Source organism: Macaca mulatta, chromosome 1 (genome assembly GCF_049350105.2).
Source record: "Macaca mulatta isolate MMU2019108-1 chromosome 1, T2T-MMU8v2.0, whole genome shotgun sequence".
NCBI lineage: Eukaryota > Metazoa > Chordata > Mammalia > Primates > Cercopithecidae > Macaca > Macaca mulatta.
In genome coordinates this window covers 107,035,727-107,051,541 of record NC_133406.1, presented here as the reverse complement: position 1 = coordinate 107,051,541, position 15,815 = coordinate 107,035,727, and the positions used below count along the sequence as shown (strand labels likewise).

At 49.3% G+C, this 15,815-nt stretch overlaps 1 protein-coding gene and 1 non-coding gene across 3 annotated transcripts in view; both read right to left on the bottom strand.

Moving 5' to 3' along the window:
- The window catches only part of VSIG8 (V-set and immunoglobulin domain containing 8), a 28,364-nt gene that overhangs the window by 9,627 nt on the left and 2,922 nt on the right, over window positions 1-15,815 (bottom strand). The window contains exons 2-7 of one of the 2 annotated variants that reach the window (XM_077941324.1): window positions 14,811-14,989; window positions 14,162-14,363; window positions 13,817-14,038; window positions 12,619-12,738; window positions 11,979-12,177; window positions 10,815-11,084 (exon numbers count right to left, since the gene is read on the bottom strand). In XM_077941324.1, coding sequence (XP_077797450.1) covers window positions 10,815-11,084; window positions 11,979-12,177; window positions 12,619-12,738; window positions 13,817-14,038; window positions 14,162-14,363; window positions 14,811-14,989 — 1,192 coding nt within the window. Of the gene's footprint in view, window positions 1-10,376; window positions 11,085-11,978; window positions 12,178-12,618; window positions 12,739-13,816; window positions 14,039-14,161; window positions 14,364-14,810; window positions 14,990-15,815 lie in introns of those variants that run through there. The other variant, XM_077941326.1, reaches the window with a different exon arrangement.
- LOC114675135 (small nucleolar RNA SNORD64) lies at window positions 7,979-8,045 on the bottom strand. The gene has a single exon (XR_003726231.2). It is a non-coding gene; the product is annotated as a small nucleolar RNA SNORD64 (small nucleolar RNA).

Below are 15,815 nucleotides of genomic sequence, written 5' to 3'. Positions count from 1 at the left end.
GCAGCCCCAATTCAGCACCCTCGATTCCAGACAGACTCGGCTCTTGTCTGTCCCCTGCCCCAACACACTCATGCACTCTGCCCCTTTAACCGGGCTTTTCCCCCTGCCTCCCAGCTGAGAATATCCTTCTTTATCCATCTTGGTCTCCAACCAACACTTCCAGGCCCAGCCCCAGGCACTCCTCCTCTCAGAAGCCTTTCCCTCAAGTGGTCTCTTAGCATCAACTCTCCCAGCTTTGCATGAGCCTGAATCAACAGTTGTGTCCATTGTTCTTTAATTTGTCTAAATGAGATTAATCATCTCAGTTGGAAGGCTCCATGTTCCTAGACGGATCAGGTTTAACACCCAGTCCTACCGGTGACACTCAGTAAGCACATCGCCAAAACACACTTTGTAACGAAGTGGTTAACTCAAGGTTAGGGAACATGCAGGTGGACAAAATGGGCATTCTCCAGATATCCCCCCCACTGAGGAAGGCGAAACTCTCAGGCCAAGAGATTCCATGTCTGCATCTCCCCTTCCAGGCAGTATAATCAGTCGGCTGGGTTCAGACAAACTTCTACACCTCTTAGGGACCTCTTGGCCACACAGGAGGAGATAGGCAGCTCCTTACTAAAGTCTCACCTCCTGGGGATGGGGGTTAGCTCTTCCTGCTGCAGTTGGTCTGTCTCCTCCATCCCTTTTCTTTCTTGGAAACAATATTTATTGAGTGTATGCCATATGCCTGGCACTTTTTAGGAGCTTAAGTACATTAGCGAATAAAACAGACAAAGATCCCTACCTTGTGTCCCTCCTTGTGGAGCTTACAGAAAGGCGGGGACAAGTCAATTAGCAATCACCGTAACAAATAAATGTTATAGCATGTTGGAGGAGGATAAGTGCTACAGATTCCCTAAGGAAAAAAAGCAGAGTAGGAGGTGGGTAAGTGTGATGACGAGCACAGGCAGGAGGGTACTGCAATCTTAAACAAGGTGGCCATGGTAGGCATTACTGAGAGGGAGAAAACTGAGCAAAGATTTGAAGGAGGTGAGAATTAAGCCATTGGGAAATCCAGAGGAGAGCCATTCTGGGCAAAGAGAACAGCCAGAACAAGGACCCTAAGGTGTTCAAGAAACAATGAGGTGCCAGTGATGCTCCGGGGAGACAGCCAGGAAGAAGAATGATCGATTAGGTCAGAGAAGTGACATGGATGGCCTGAAGCACGAGTGTAAGGAATTTGATCTTAAGAAGTCATTTCAGGGGTTTGAGCAGAAGAATGATTTAACTATCCCTCTGGCTTCTCTGCTGAGAATGAACTGAAGGTGGGAGGGAGGAAGCAGGGAAATCAGTCGGGATGCTGCTGCTGTAACCCAGGCAAGAGATGAGGGTGGCTGTGAGCTGGGAGGTAACAGGAGAGAAGGGTTTGCTTCTGGATTTGCAATGAAGGCAAAGCCGATAGATACAATCATGGTATCTATGAAGCCAGCAACTTTGGAGTGACTGATGCACTGCCCTTCTGTGTCTGACCATGCCTGCCTGTCCAAGTCACTGCCCCTGTTGCTTGGAAAGGCTCCTCAGACAGCATCAGGGGCTCTACCTCCACAATCTATATGGGGCTGTGAATGCTGCAGGACAAGGCATGAGGTGGATTAGATTCAGAGGGGTTGGGATCAAGGACAGTTCTCCATGGCTACTGAGGCAGTTCCATCACTCCCTGCCATTCTGAACTTTGGTTCCTGAATGTTTCAGGACTTTCTGGAGCTGGGCAGGCAGGATTCAGTCCAGGTGGTAGAGAAGCTGACCAGGACACCATGGCCCCCGACCAGTGTGGACTGAGAGTGCTGTGGGAGGTCCTCTTGTCTTGTAGTCCCTCCACGCCCAGGGTCATGTTGAAGGAGCTCTGCCAACATCTACTAGGTTATAGGAATGTCCCAGTTGTCCTTATAGGAGGTGGAGTCAGAGCAGCAGAAGAGATGACTTTTCTTCCTCAAATCATCTTACATTTCCTTTATTAGATTGAATCGTATGAAATTACCTGCATTTGACTGTGTTTAAACGTACAAAAATGACAATTTTCACATGATTCAACCCAATATATTGCTCAGCCTCCTGACCCAGTGGATGTGGCGGGGGAATGGTGACATAGAGAAAGGAATGAAACAAGGACGGAGTCTCCATCAGCTGAGACAGGGAAGACAGTAGGTGGGGTAGAGGCAGTGTCTGGGACATGCTACGTTTGAGACATCTGTTAAACATCTAAGCAGGTATGTGAGTGTGGAGTGCAGGAGAGAGGGCTGGCCTGGGTATATAAATTTTGGTATTATTGGCATGCAGGTTTTAGGTGAATAGGTAGAGAGGTGGTGGGGGGCTGGGGAGGAGATTATTCCCATCCTCATTCCTCACTTTCTCAGACTGTGTGCTGCAGTCTCGGGAAGGCTAATGTTTATTGAAAAGACACAAGCAGATTTCCCCACAGGAACAACATTGTAATAGCAGGTTAGGCTCCTGACCAAGGATCTGTTGCTCAATGTTTTTATGGCAGTGATCACAAACATGGCCTACCTTTAAGTCCTCAGTAAACTGTGAGTGAGAAGCCTGCATGCGGGACAGGAAAGAGCTTCCAACAGAGTCTGTTAAACCATGACCTGTCCTATAGAGCTGAGCCTGGCATGGCCCACGCCCTACCCCTGGGAGGCCCAGACCACCAGTGAGGCTGTTCCCCAGGCCCTTGCTGACTCTGCTCACCAGGTGATGAACACGCTTGGGGAGGGCAATGTTCACATGCACCTCTGAGAAGGATCTGGGCGGATATATGTGGCATTTTCCACATCATGTCCTTGAGGCAACCACAGGCATTAACTATTGTCATTAGACTCCTAAGCTGAGGGAGGAGTCTCTAATACAAACTTCCTCCACCACACTAATTTTAGGACAGGTCAGCGCAGAGAGGCATTCTGAGCCCTGAAGAAAGTAGATGTTGAGAAGGGAAGAGACATGGACCCTGCTCTCAGGGGAACTCTAGTCTGATGGAGATGGGAGGACAACAGGACACTCCCAAGACAGGGTGAGGATAACAAACACTGTATGGGAGCAGGCAAGAGACTGGGATAAGAGGACAGGGTAAGGCCAGTCTGCCTTTCTGAAGAAAGAGGACAAGGAGAGAAAGGTACGGGAGTGTCACGGACCAGCCTTGGCAAAGGGCTGAGGTGAGGTGGGGACGGGGCTGAGGCAGGGACTTGGAGCCACAACCCCAACGTTTGGGGAGATACAGGAGCCAGTTCAGGTGAGCGACTGCAGGGAAGAGTCACGAGGCTGCAGATGGCATCCAGGCAGAATAGGGGCGTAGACCAGGGGCGTCTGAGGGGACTGACAGGAGGAGGCTTCCCAGGCCGGATGCAAGCCGGAAGTGGGGTCTGGACTGGGCTGAAGAAATTCACTTCCAAGGCTGAACGAATTCTCCCCAAAACGGTGAAGAAAATCTATGTGCCCCCCAACTCCCACCTGCCAGGAAGGTCCCTCCTCCGCTCTGGGAAAGTTGTGTGGCAACCCTTCAGGAGGGACCCTCCACCTGGGAGGGGTTGTCAAAGTCAGGGCTACAGAGGGCACCACAGTGAGCCCTGGGCCCAGAGGGAGGCCATAGGGGACCTGAGTGCCAGGAACTGAGGGCAGGCAGATGGGAAAGGGCACGGGAGGGTACACCCTGGCCCAGGGGCCCACCCTGAGGATTCTGGCAGCTTATCCCCAGACTGACTCTGTGACCCTGCAGAGCTTGTGTTTCAGGTGCTTCCTGTTATCATTAGGATTATTATTACTAATGAGGATTCCTGTCAATATTCACACCTGCATGTGGATTCCAGGACTCAGAGGCAAGTCCTGGTTTTCCTCCTTCTCTACTGGTGGTTTCCTGGACTCCTTGCCTCTTCCCCAAGATGGTGAGCCATCTCCAAGTTCAATCCCAAGGCTTCATTCTTCATTCTCTATTCTCCTCCCAGTGGACCTCCCACTCCCCCAGCCTCTGCCCTTGACCTCTGTGTGGTTAGATCCGTACCTCCAGGCCTGTCCTCTTGTAGGAGATGAAATTACATTCTAGGGGGAGATGAAATTACATTCTAGGGATGTGGAGGGTTGAGGATCAACCATTTGCTGAGCCGTATGTTCCAGGCTCTGTAATATGCCTGTCACACAAAACAGCCCTATTACTATTCCATTTTACAGACAAAGAAACTGAGGCTTTGAAAGTTTATTAAATAACTATAAACTCACATCTGTCTAGCTCCAAAACTGAGGCTTTTTTTCTTCGCAGATGGGAACATGGCTAACTTACTAACATGTACTACAAGTTTTCTTCCTCCTCCGTTCTTTAATTCCTCGAGAAACCTACACAGGAGTCCGCTATCACCTCAAACTCAGCCTCTGTGACAATGTGATCAGCAGTTTCACCCCATCCTCCTCTGCTCGATGTCCTGCCTTTGTCAAGGCTTCAGTCTCCTCCTTGGCGCTCAGTGTCCCATCCTGCCCATCCTGCTAAAATGCATCTAAGAAGACTGGGGAGGGCAATGGCCACAGATGGGTGGCAGAAGGCCATCCTGTCCACTCCCCACCAGCAACCACAATGATCACACCCAGCTCCTCCAGATTCCCTAAAGCAGCCACTATCCCCACCTTGTCTGCAAGTTCCCACATCCCCCATGCACCCCTCTGCTGCACATTCTTCCCAACCTAACTACAAGGAACTGAATGGAATTGGTTTTGTTTCCATACACCAGGAATCAATAAAATTGTTACCCCAGATGGGCTGAATGAATGTTGAGTTAACTCCAGAGTGTTAACTGTTAACTCCAGAGCAGGGGTTTCCCAGGTTCCCACCAAATCAGGGAAACGAGCCATGAGGAGACTCCCTGGGCAGCTTAGGGGACAGGGCTACAGATTCAGTCCCCTGCCTCCAGGCAGGCCCCAACCTAAACCCATAGGAGTGAAGTAGTTTTTCTAACTCTGGAAGGATTATGATTGGGTAATTCCCAAAACTCCTTTGTTTCCAGTGAGGCAAAATAATAATTATTATTATTATTAACCCCTCCCCAGAGTCACCACAGTTTGACTGGGCCTAGAGTAGGTGAAATGTAATTGAGCAGCACGCGTGGTAATAGTTAGTCAAAGAGGAGCACACAGAAGAAAATTCCTTGGGACTCCATATGACTCATGGTCTTGAAAATTAGGGGCTTAAGAGAAGACGACTAGAGGATGACTTCCTAGAGGCTGGGGAGAGAGTCAGAGAAGGAACTGAGACAATGAGGACGCACAAGCATTTCTTGAATAGATTTCCTATGGCTGGATGCCCTGGGAGACAAATGTATGCAAATTCTTTGGATGCCAACGCAGGTTTCTGATGGCTACCGAAAGAGAAACCCGGAATCAAGGGGATATAAATTCTCTCAGTAATTTTTCAGTGACCTGAGGAACCAGAATTCAGCTCCAGCAAGGTGGGGGAGAGATGGAAAAGGTGGAACTAGGAAGTAGGATGAGGACAATTTAGGTAGTATTTAATAGAAGTAGCATAACTTTGTGCTGTTTGCATCTCTCTAGAAAAATAGAGAAAAATCAAGATGTACTTGAGATTTCCATGCTTGAGGCAACACTTGTGTACCCAGCCTTCTGCTTGCCTGGGATGACACGGTCCACCTAACTTTTCCAAGCCAGTTGTTAAATGCAGCCATTATTAAAAAGTAAATTACATACATTTATAACTAAATGATATTAAAACAAAGTTGATAAGTACTCAAAATTCATCACTTCCTGATGACTTTACTACAGTGCACTATTACCTAAGCTCTGAAAGTTATTTACTTCCTCCATTGTATCTGTATCATGGAAATACCATACAATCATGTGCTACCAAACATTTCTCCCAATTCCATGCCAGTCACATCGTGATGGTAGCTTGAATTCAGCCATAGTGGAAGCATTGACATCATGGAAATCAGCAAAGGCTATAAATCAGGGCTTCCCAGCCCCTACCCCACCCTACACCCTACTCCCAAAGCCACTGTTGAACATATGTCACCACAAGTGCTCTCTTCCAGCACTGAACAAGGTTTCATGCAGGAGAAATGAACAAAAAACACCAAGGTGTCCCTGAAGCAAAATTGTTGAAACAGAAACTTCCCTCCCTTATTCTCCTGGGGTGGTAGGTACAGTGACTGTCTGTCACAAGTACAGTGACTTACTTACAGTCACAAGTACAGTTACTGTAAGTAAGTACTGTGATCTCAGCATTGGATTTAGGAACTCTCTACCTTCCCTGTTGACTCACCCTAACAGCAAGTTGTTCTCAGAGTCTCTCTAAAATCTCTCTTGCTGCTTTTTAGTGAGCCTTTCTTGCCAGAGCCTCACTGGTCCCACCCCCTAAATGGAGGCTAAGTCTGATCATGGCTTCCTTGCTCCTGGAATGGGGAAGATGATATCATTCAACGACTTGCACAGCCAGCCGGCTGCCTCTGTCCCTCAGCACCTTGCAGGAAGCTGAGCTGGAAGCTCCTCAGACTGGGAGCACCCTCCCCACATCGTCCTATATCATCCCCTGCCTTAGGGCAAAAGTATGCCAGGCACAGTGCCCTGCTGAAGATCTCTTCATCTATGACAAGTCATCTTATAGGTGCTCATAAATATGACCAAATAAATGAAGGGATGAATGGTTCCTGGAGTTCCCTGCTCTTCTCCTTATTTAATGTCCTTTCCTTCCCATTTCCAAGAACTCCCCACCTTCCCACCCCCAGGACAGTTGTCTCTAGTTCCTTTTGCCTCATTACTGTCTCTCATCTCTCCCAGTAAGCTCTATAAAAGCAGAGTTGGCAATGCCATCACCCCTTTGCAAATACCCAAGGCATCTTGAGGGTTTCCTAGTTATGTGTTACTAACAAGGGTTTGGGGGCTTCCTAAAGACACTTTGAGGCCCATGCACACCCCACACCTCCTGTGACCCTAGAATAGGAGCAGGAAAAATGAGGAAGACTAGCTTCTCCTCAAAAGAAAAGAGACAAAGAGAGAATAAAGAGGCTGGGCTCTCAACAAGCAGGCAGCTGGGGAAAGGAAAGCAGAATGAAGCAACCTTGAAGTACTGTGCTCTTCTGAACACCTCCCACCAACTAGACAAGTGTCCAGTTGTGTCCCTGTTGCAGCCATCCTGTATGGAGTGCAACCACTTTGTCCACTAGAGGCAGCTGAATTAGAAATACAATGCTCTGGGGTCCCTAAGAGTAGAACTTGGATCAAGGGATAAAAGCTATATGGGGACAAAAACCGGGTTCCAGAGAAATGTTCTGTTGAATATTGACAGTGAGAGGCCAAGTGGCCTGCCTTGGAAGGTAGTGAGCTGCCACTGGAGGTTGTCAAGAAGAGGTTGAATACCCTTTGTCAGGAATGCTATAGAAGGAATTCAAATACCAGAGAAACAGCCTGCTGTCCTGGAACCAAACATGCCTAGATCAAATCCTGAATTATCTTTATTATCTTTGTTGCCTTGGTCAAGATACCTAATCCCTCTGAGGCTCAGTTTATTCATCTGTATAATGGGGATAATACACAACCTCATAGGACTAAAGTAAGGAATAAATAAGACAAAAAATCGAAAAGCACCTAACACTTAATAGGTGCTCAATAAATGCCAATCCCCTTCCCACCAAAAGGGGGAGCTGGGCTAGCTGGCCTTGAAGGTCTTTCTACACCAGAGAGTATGACTCTGAATCCCTTCCTGGCTATTATGAAAGAAGGCATACCTCTGAAAGAGATAAAAGAAGTCAGGAATAGATCAATGAGGGGAAGAGAAAGAAGGATGCTAAGAACCATCAGGGAACATTTAGAGGTCATCCATGACAGAGCTCTGTTTCCTCTCATCTGACCTTCTAGAATAAAATGAAAAAGTAGAATTGGGGATTTAAAGTCCAGCCTGAGGGGCCTCAGTTTCCCTATCTGTATAGTGAAGGAGTAGGATATTTTTTAGGTCAGACTTCAGAGTAATAATATTGAACTTTGCTTCATCATGCTCAGTAAACACAGATCATTATAAATCCAGCCAAGGCCTTTCCCAGCAACTCATGCAGCTAAGTAAAATCACTAATACCTGCAGACTGCACATCCCTTCCCAAGGACAGGGGGCCTGGGAGAATGAGATGACTGGTTTTATGTGACAATGGATGTGAAACAGTGACAGTATTGACTGACACCGAATTAAGGGGAAAATATGAAGGAAAAAAATCAAAGACAGACAGACACACACACACACACACACACACAGAGCAACCTTCCAGAAGAATAATATTGAGATCCTGGTTTTGGTAGAACTAAATATAACATCTTATATTTTCACGAGCAAATTGCCCAACAAATTGAAATGGAAATATACTAATGTTACTACAGTCAGATATAATGTCAACAACTTGCTATTCTCCTCAATAATTCATTACAAACCAATTTAAAGACCTAGAGTACATTGAAAACAACCACCAAAATATTCCAGAGTTAAGTGTAAACAAATAGTATGAAAGAATCAAGAAGGATGACCAAATAAAAACAGGCAGGCCAAACAAATGAAGCCCAAAGTCCAAAAGGATTCTGAGGGAGGTCTAAGCTAAGTTCTAACATCCTTGAAACAAGGGACCAAAGTGGTAAGGTAACACCATCCAAGTTTTAGCATGGAAATAATAGAACCCACACTACTTTTCCTGATACATGTCTCATAGCAGACATGAAACTGCTGACTTCAAGAACTTACCCTTTCAAATGTATTTTTGCTACCAAAGCACAAATAATCTAACTAAAATGAACTCTACAAATAGGTATACAAATAAATTACATATACAATGAGAAACAGACAGCCCAGAAAATTCAGATGTACAAACACCTACTCCCCTGCATCACTATGTTGTCCTCATGAGCTCATCAAATACAAAATCATTCACATTCATCAAATACCAGTTGAACTATGAGGTTCCTTCTTAAATCTTGGGCATTTAGGATGGACCTAACTAGTTTTTTAAGTTTAATCTTGCTCAGCACAGGAAATTAATCCAGCCAAGCTTCTCCTATTAATCATTTCTATTCCATATTAAAAATTCTTAAGTCATAGGCAAGTGGGAATTGCATTAGGAAAGTAGATTCCAATGCCCAACAGAGATGATGTCGAACAAAGAAGGATTAGTAGAGCTTGTCTACTTGTCTGCATCCCCCTCCTTGCTGTGTGACCACCTGGTACCTTTATCAACAAAGGAACATCTATAACATTGCCCACTTTACTTACTGTTTGCTTAGCAAATATATCCTTGGAACTTTATCTCAAACATTACTCTTCGATTAAGCACTCCCCACCTCACTAAACAAGAGAGGACGTCTCATGCCTATTAACAAAAACAGTGCTTATTGATTTCCACTTTTGGACCAAAAATGACTAAAACATCCCCCAAAATACATTGTAAATATCACGACAAGGTGTTTAACAAAACAAGTGCTGGTAAATACTGAATAGCTCAATTAATCCCTATTTAGGAGTGGCTGACCACTTCAGGGTGTAAGAGTGTGGAGCTGGATCTCAGAAAGGCCTAGATTCTAACCACAGAATATTCTATTATAAGGTAGTAACTGTAAAATATCTAAAAACTTTTTTTTGCTAGCATAAAGTAATGCTGCCACATTTATTCACTTGGTATTTCTCAAACATCTCCTGTGGATGGGCTCTGCACAAGTTGACCAACTGTAGACAAGTGAAAAAAAAAAAAACACACACACAAAAAAATTGTTCTAAAACATCAGCAGCATCTAGGTGAAGGGACTTACCATACTATCCGAGTTCCATAATATTCGCTATATAAATATTATTCCCCCTCCTTCCTGCACTTCACCCAGCACCCTACAACTGTGGCACTTAGTTTTTTAATATAACAGGTGGTAGTCTTATTTTCACATGTCCTTGTTTCTGTTTCACCGGGTGCCTGTGCCTTCTGTGATCCAAGGACTAGTTTCCTTTTAGCTTTCAACAACATACAAAGACTCCCTAGACCTTCAGAGCACATTATTCTCAACAGAAAATCTTGACATGTGTAAAACTTTGAATATTTAGAAATGGCAAGTGTATTGCACCTTGCCAGTTCCTCAAATAGTTTATTTTACGGTCATAGAGATTCTGAGCTAATTCTTTTTGTCTTTGTTTTCCGTTTACCCGCACTTTGTATGTTGTTGAAAGGAGTAGCATTGGATGGCCCCTTCCAGCTCTGACTGCCAGGTATCTAAGCAGGAGGGAGGAGAGGGGCGGGGTCGAGGTGGAGCGACAGAAGCAACCCTCCCGGGCCCTGGGCAGGGCTAGCCACCCCATGCCCAACCTCCGTGGAACGCGGACAGCCACTTCGGACTCCCGTCTCAATGTTTCTTTATTGTGCTAAGACTGCTGCCTCAGAGTTCAGACCTCACACACACAACAATTCGTCCAGACAGACCCCCACCCACCCGGCCCCCGGGGCCCTCTGCTTAGGCTGGGGACTCCGGGCCTCCGGCCTCAGCCGCTCTAGGACACTCAGCCTCCTCCCTCCCTCTCCCCCGAACCTTCGGTCCCGGGGGTGAGGAGAAGGCTCGGGATCGCCTTCCTCCGCCCTCGCCCGCCCCCTCCCACTTTTGGGGAGGAAGCTCTGCCTCCCTACGCATTTCCTTATGGAAATACCTTCACCCTCAGCCGCCTGGCAGCCTGGGGCGAGCGAGGTCGGCCCCAGCCCCGACGTGTCCCCAGCTGCGGACAGAGAGCCCCGCGCCCTCCTCCCGGCCGGGGCGCAGCCCGGCCCGGCGCGCGCGCTCACACCAGGAGGCCGTTCTTGCACTGCACCGGCCCCTCGGCGCAGTCGGCCGGCTCCGCGCTCTTGACCTTGACGTAGACCGGGGAGGGGCCCGCTTCGCAGGCTGCGGCGGCGGTGCAGGGCGCCAAGGCCACGTTCTCGGGGCCACCGCAGGGCGGAGGCGCGTACTTGCGGCGCAGGGAGCGGCTGACGTTCTGCGTCGGGTACCCCAGGAGGTGGGTGACGCGGCTGCCGCGCCCGCTGGCCTTGCACCCGGGCGCCACGGCGTCCTCTCTGTGGAAAACAACAGGCGGGCGAGTGAGCTGGCTGCTCCGCGGCGCGGCGTGGGCACGGCCTGGGCAGAGCCGAGGGCTCTTGGCAACCTCTCGTCTCCCGCGCCTCCCTCCACCTGCCCTCGCCTCTCTCCACCTGCCCTCCTCTCTCCCTCGGCCTGGACCTACTCTCCTTTGTGCCCCTTCCTGGGTCGGCGACCCTGCAGCGGTCCGGGGGCCAGCATCCCCATCCTCCAGACAGGGCTTGTCCACGCGTATCTGGACAGCCCCGCAGGCAGCCCCCTCCAGGCCCCTCCAATCCCTTTCTGATGTTTCGCCGGCCGACCGCTTCAAATAGAGATCCAGAAGGAGCTGCTTTTCCTCTTCGTCTTTCCTTAGCTAACCCTGACCTTGTACGAGCAATCTCTCTCTTTCTCACATCCTGCCCCTCAGTCTTCTCCGTCTTTCCCTCCATCCCCGAGGCATTGCAATCATTAGCACTACTAGACTTGTTCTATTTTTATTTCTAGTTTGCTTCTAATATAAGTTATTAGCACTATTCTTATTATTAGTTCATCTTAAATAATCATGTCAGAGTTCTCACCGGCGCAGTACAGGGGAAACGTGAAAAAACATAGGCCCTGCCCTCCAGGAGCTTACAGTCTAGACAAGACAGACAGGTGCGTAGATAGGAGGGAAATGGAAGGCAGGGAGCAGAGGTGAAGACTAGGGTGGGAAAGGGAGGGAAAAGCCATGCGTTGGGTGGCAGGTCGACATGCCGCAGTCCCAGCACTCCGTGGCGATGGCGGGCAGGGTTGGGGTGGGGGGCCCAGCCGGCCGGTGGCAGGCAGGAGTGAGGTGGGCAGGGCGCCGGTTCCCTGCCGCACAGCAGCATGCAGCATGCATCAGGTTTTACCTGATCTCACTAGCCAAGTCGCCGCAGGCCCCTCCGCCGACCCCGCCGCCGTTGCCGTAGCCGAAGGCACCGCGGGCGCCGCCAGCCCCGGAGCCCCCGCAGCAGCAGCAGACGAGCCCCCAAATGCCTACGGCCAGGCAGCCCAGCGCGAGCAGAGAGCCCAGGATGGCGCCGATGATCACGCCTATACGCCGGGAGTCTGTGGAGAGAAGTGGAGGCAGGTCAGGCTTTCTCACAGCCTGGCAGGAGCCTGAGGGACCAGCACCAGGAGATGCCAGGGCAGGGGTTAGTGGGAAAGAGGGAGAGGGACCCAGGGGGACTCTTAGCCCTGGGACACCCAGTGGGGAAGATATGGGGAGATGCAAGTTAACCCCTTGTGTCAGAATGCTTCTCCCAGGGCTTCCAGCCGCTCTGGGCTCTAGAGCACAGAGTGAAAGCTGTGCTGGGAGAGGTAAGACCCAACTCGGTAGGGGTAATTGTACCCACTGACCTTGGCCCACTTGTAGGAGAGGGGCTGGGAGCCCCCACTGGCAAATGGATGGCAGTGGAAAGGCAGAAGCAGCTAAGGCTCCAAACTAGAGCCCAGCCTCCTCCAGTTCAACCCTCCCAACCACCCAGCCCTCTAGACTGCTGCACCTACCTGAGACCTTTACCTCCACCACACAAACACTGTAGCCCACGTTGTTGGCCACTGTGCACTGATATAGCCCATCGTCTGCTCTGGAGATATCCTTCAACACCAGGTCCCCGTTGTTCAGGCCTGAAAGTGAAGTGCAGAAATACCTGGTCTCAGAGTTCACACCCCAACCTCAGTCCCTGTGGGGTGGGGGATGGGACACCCACTCCGGAAGAAGGGAAGACTTATGCATGTGTGTACGCCCACACACACACACACACACACACTCCACTCTCCAGGTGAGTCACCTTTCCCCTGCTGTGAAAGAGATGCAAGAAAGGACCTCTCTCCCAGCAGCAAGACAGAGACACCATTAATTCACTCTGACCTTAGGGAAATATATCCTCTCTCTGAGCCTTGGTCTCCTTTGTACAGTGAGGACAGGGGAAGCCAGGGGAAGAGGAACTCTAAGGTTCCTCCTAGCTCTATTATTCTTTGTTTGACTGAATATTGTCAGCTTCTCTATGTACTGGGAGCTTTACACACCTCCCCCATTTAATGCTTTCATGACCATGAAAGGTATATATTAGTATTCCCTTTCCATATATGAAGAAATTAAGGCACAGGGAGGGTAAGCCACTTGCCCTAGACTTGGAGCCAGTCAGTGTCCCAGACAGGATTCAAGCCCAGCTCTGTCTGAGACCATGCTCCCTCCAAATTCACCATAGTACTTTTGACTGACTCTCCACATTTGCCTTATCATCTCCTCTCAATAGCAGCTGCTGGGCCAGGCATGGTGGCTCACACCTGTAATCTTAGCACTTTGGGAGGCTGAGGTGGGCGGATCACCTGAGGTCAGGAGTTTGAGACCAGCCTGGCTAAAATGGTGAAACCCCATTTCTACTAAAAATAAAAAAAATTAGCTGGTTATGATGGCACGTACCCATAATCCCAGCTACTCAGGAGGCTGAGGCAGAAGAATCACTTGAACCTGGGAGGCAGATGTCGGAGTGAGCCAAGATCACACCATTGCACTCCAGTTTGGGCAACAAGAGCGAAACTCCGTCCCAAAAAAAAAAGTAGCAGCTGCTGGGGTAGGCCCAGAGGGAGGGTCGCCCACAGGGGATTTGATGGCACTGATAACCCAAGGAAACCCCAACAGATCCCAGAGTCCCCGATCTTCCATTCATCCCCACACTACCCTCGCCCAGTGCCCTCTCACCTTGGTTTATGGAACTGTGGAAGGACTCCTGGTAGGACAACTCAGAGTGGTAGCTGTGCTGGGAGGTGTAAGACCCAGCTCGATAGGGGTAATGGTGCCCACTGATCTTGGCCCACTTGTAGGAGAGGGGCTGGGAGCCCCCATTGGCATAGCACTTCAGTACCACATCGTTGCCACGTGTCATGTGGCCCTCAGTCCAGCACATGGGCACTGCAGGTCGTGCTGCAAGGAGGCAGACAATGGTAAGCCAGGGCCCAGCCAAGAGACAGAGCCAGGCTCAAGGTGGCCAAGCTGCCCTTGGCTCTGAAGCCAGGGAAAGAGGAGCTCAGAGGAGTCTGGCCATACCTTGGACAGTAACAATGACCTTCCGGGTGGCCATGGTGGTCTTCTTCACCCGGCACTCATAGGTGGCTGTATCAGATACCTGCAGGTTCATGAGGTTGATGGAGGCATCGTACTGGCTTGGGTCTGAGGCTGCAAAGCGGACCCTCTGCTGCAGATGGGGAAGGTTGCCATGGTTGATCCTCTTGTCCTGATAACTAAGGAACTGTGAAAAGAAGAGGAAAACAGGTGGTGAAACAGGCAGGGCCAAGGAGGGCCATGTGGGTTGGCTGCTTTGGGCAATTCACTGAACTTCTCTGAGACTCTGTTTTCTCAGCTGAAAAAAAAATGAGAATAATGATGCCTGAGCCACTGACCTCTTACAGAACTGGTGAGATCAGGTGAGATCAAGCACTTGGAAAAATATATGGTCAGACTGGGAACTTTTTGAAGGCAGAGACTACACCTTATCTTCCCTTTAGAATGGGATGGGAGGACATAGACTGACTGGCTAGCTTAATTCACAATTGCAGAGCTCTCATCCCCATTGCCTCATTCCCTGAGAGGCCTTGGGGGAGGTTCAAAGTCAGTCTTCTCCCCTTGGGATGTTGGCTGTCCAACAGGTAGACATCATGAAGCACAGAGGAAGGAGATCCCTGTGCCCAGCACTCACCACGTTCTCTCGGTGGTGGGCGGGGTCTGAGTTGACCTGCATCCACTCGATGTCCAGCCCATTGGGACCATAGTCCTCAGGGTCCAGGACGTAGGGGCAGCCCAGCCTCACATTATCACCTTCTGCCAGGTACAGGACCTCCTGTCCATCCCCGTTGATCCGCACAGCAGACAGCAGTGCTAGGGGGAGGGCAGAGAAGATGGGGTGGTAGGAGCAGAACCAGGGCTTCAGGAGGAGTCAATGTCAGCCCTTCCCTTCATATTCTCTGTTCACTGCACCCAGAGGTCAGGGGTGCTTTCATAAAAAGGAGGGCTGCTCTTAGTGGGTGTGTATGTGTGTGTGCATGAATTGTCTTAGGCATATAGCAGCTATACATATAGCTGTTATATATGTAGCTGTTAGGTATGCTTGTATGTATATATGATTATATGCATGTATGAATATGTACACATGTGTACATTGTATGCTTATGAGTATTTGTGATTGCTTATGTATACTATGAGGATATTCATGTACATGACCTTCTAGCGTGTCTGATTATATATTTATATGATAGTGTGGATGTGTTTGTGTGTGTGTGAAGGCATGGAGTACACACAGAGTTGTTAAATGCTCTGATGGAAGAGCCCGGCTGATTAAATGTCACCTATCTGGGCTCTGTCTGGGCTGAGTGAACTCCTCGTGTCCAGAGACAGCAGGGTGGTTACAATGGCTTCTGCGACTCCTCTTCAGCCTGAGAAGCCAAAGACTAAGTGTGTCTATGTGTATCTGTGCATGACAGCGTGTGTCTGTGGCTGTATGCCTCTGTGTGGTTTTGTACAGTGACGTGTGACCATGTGAGGCTATGTAAGTGCTTAAATGTGACAGTGTGTGCTTGTGCATGACAGTGGACAGCTGTGACCAGGAGCCTGACTGTGTTCATGTGTGATAGTGAGTGATGGTGTGCACCTGGGACTATGGCCACAGCTATCTGTAGGACATTGTGAGCCTTTCTTGACTACACAG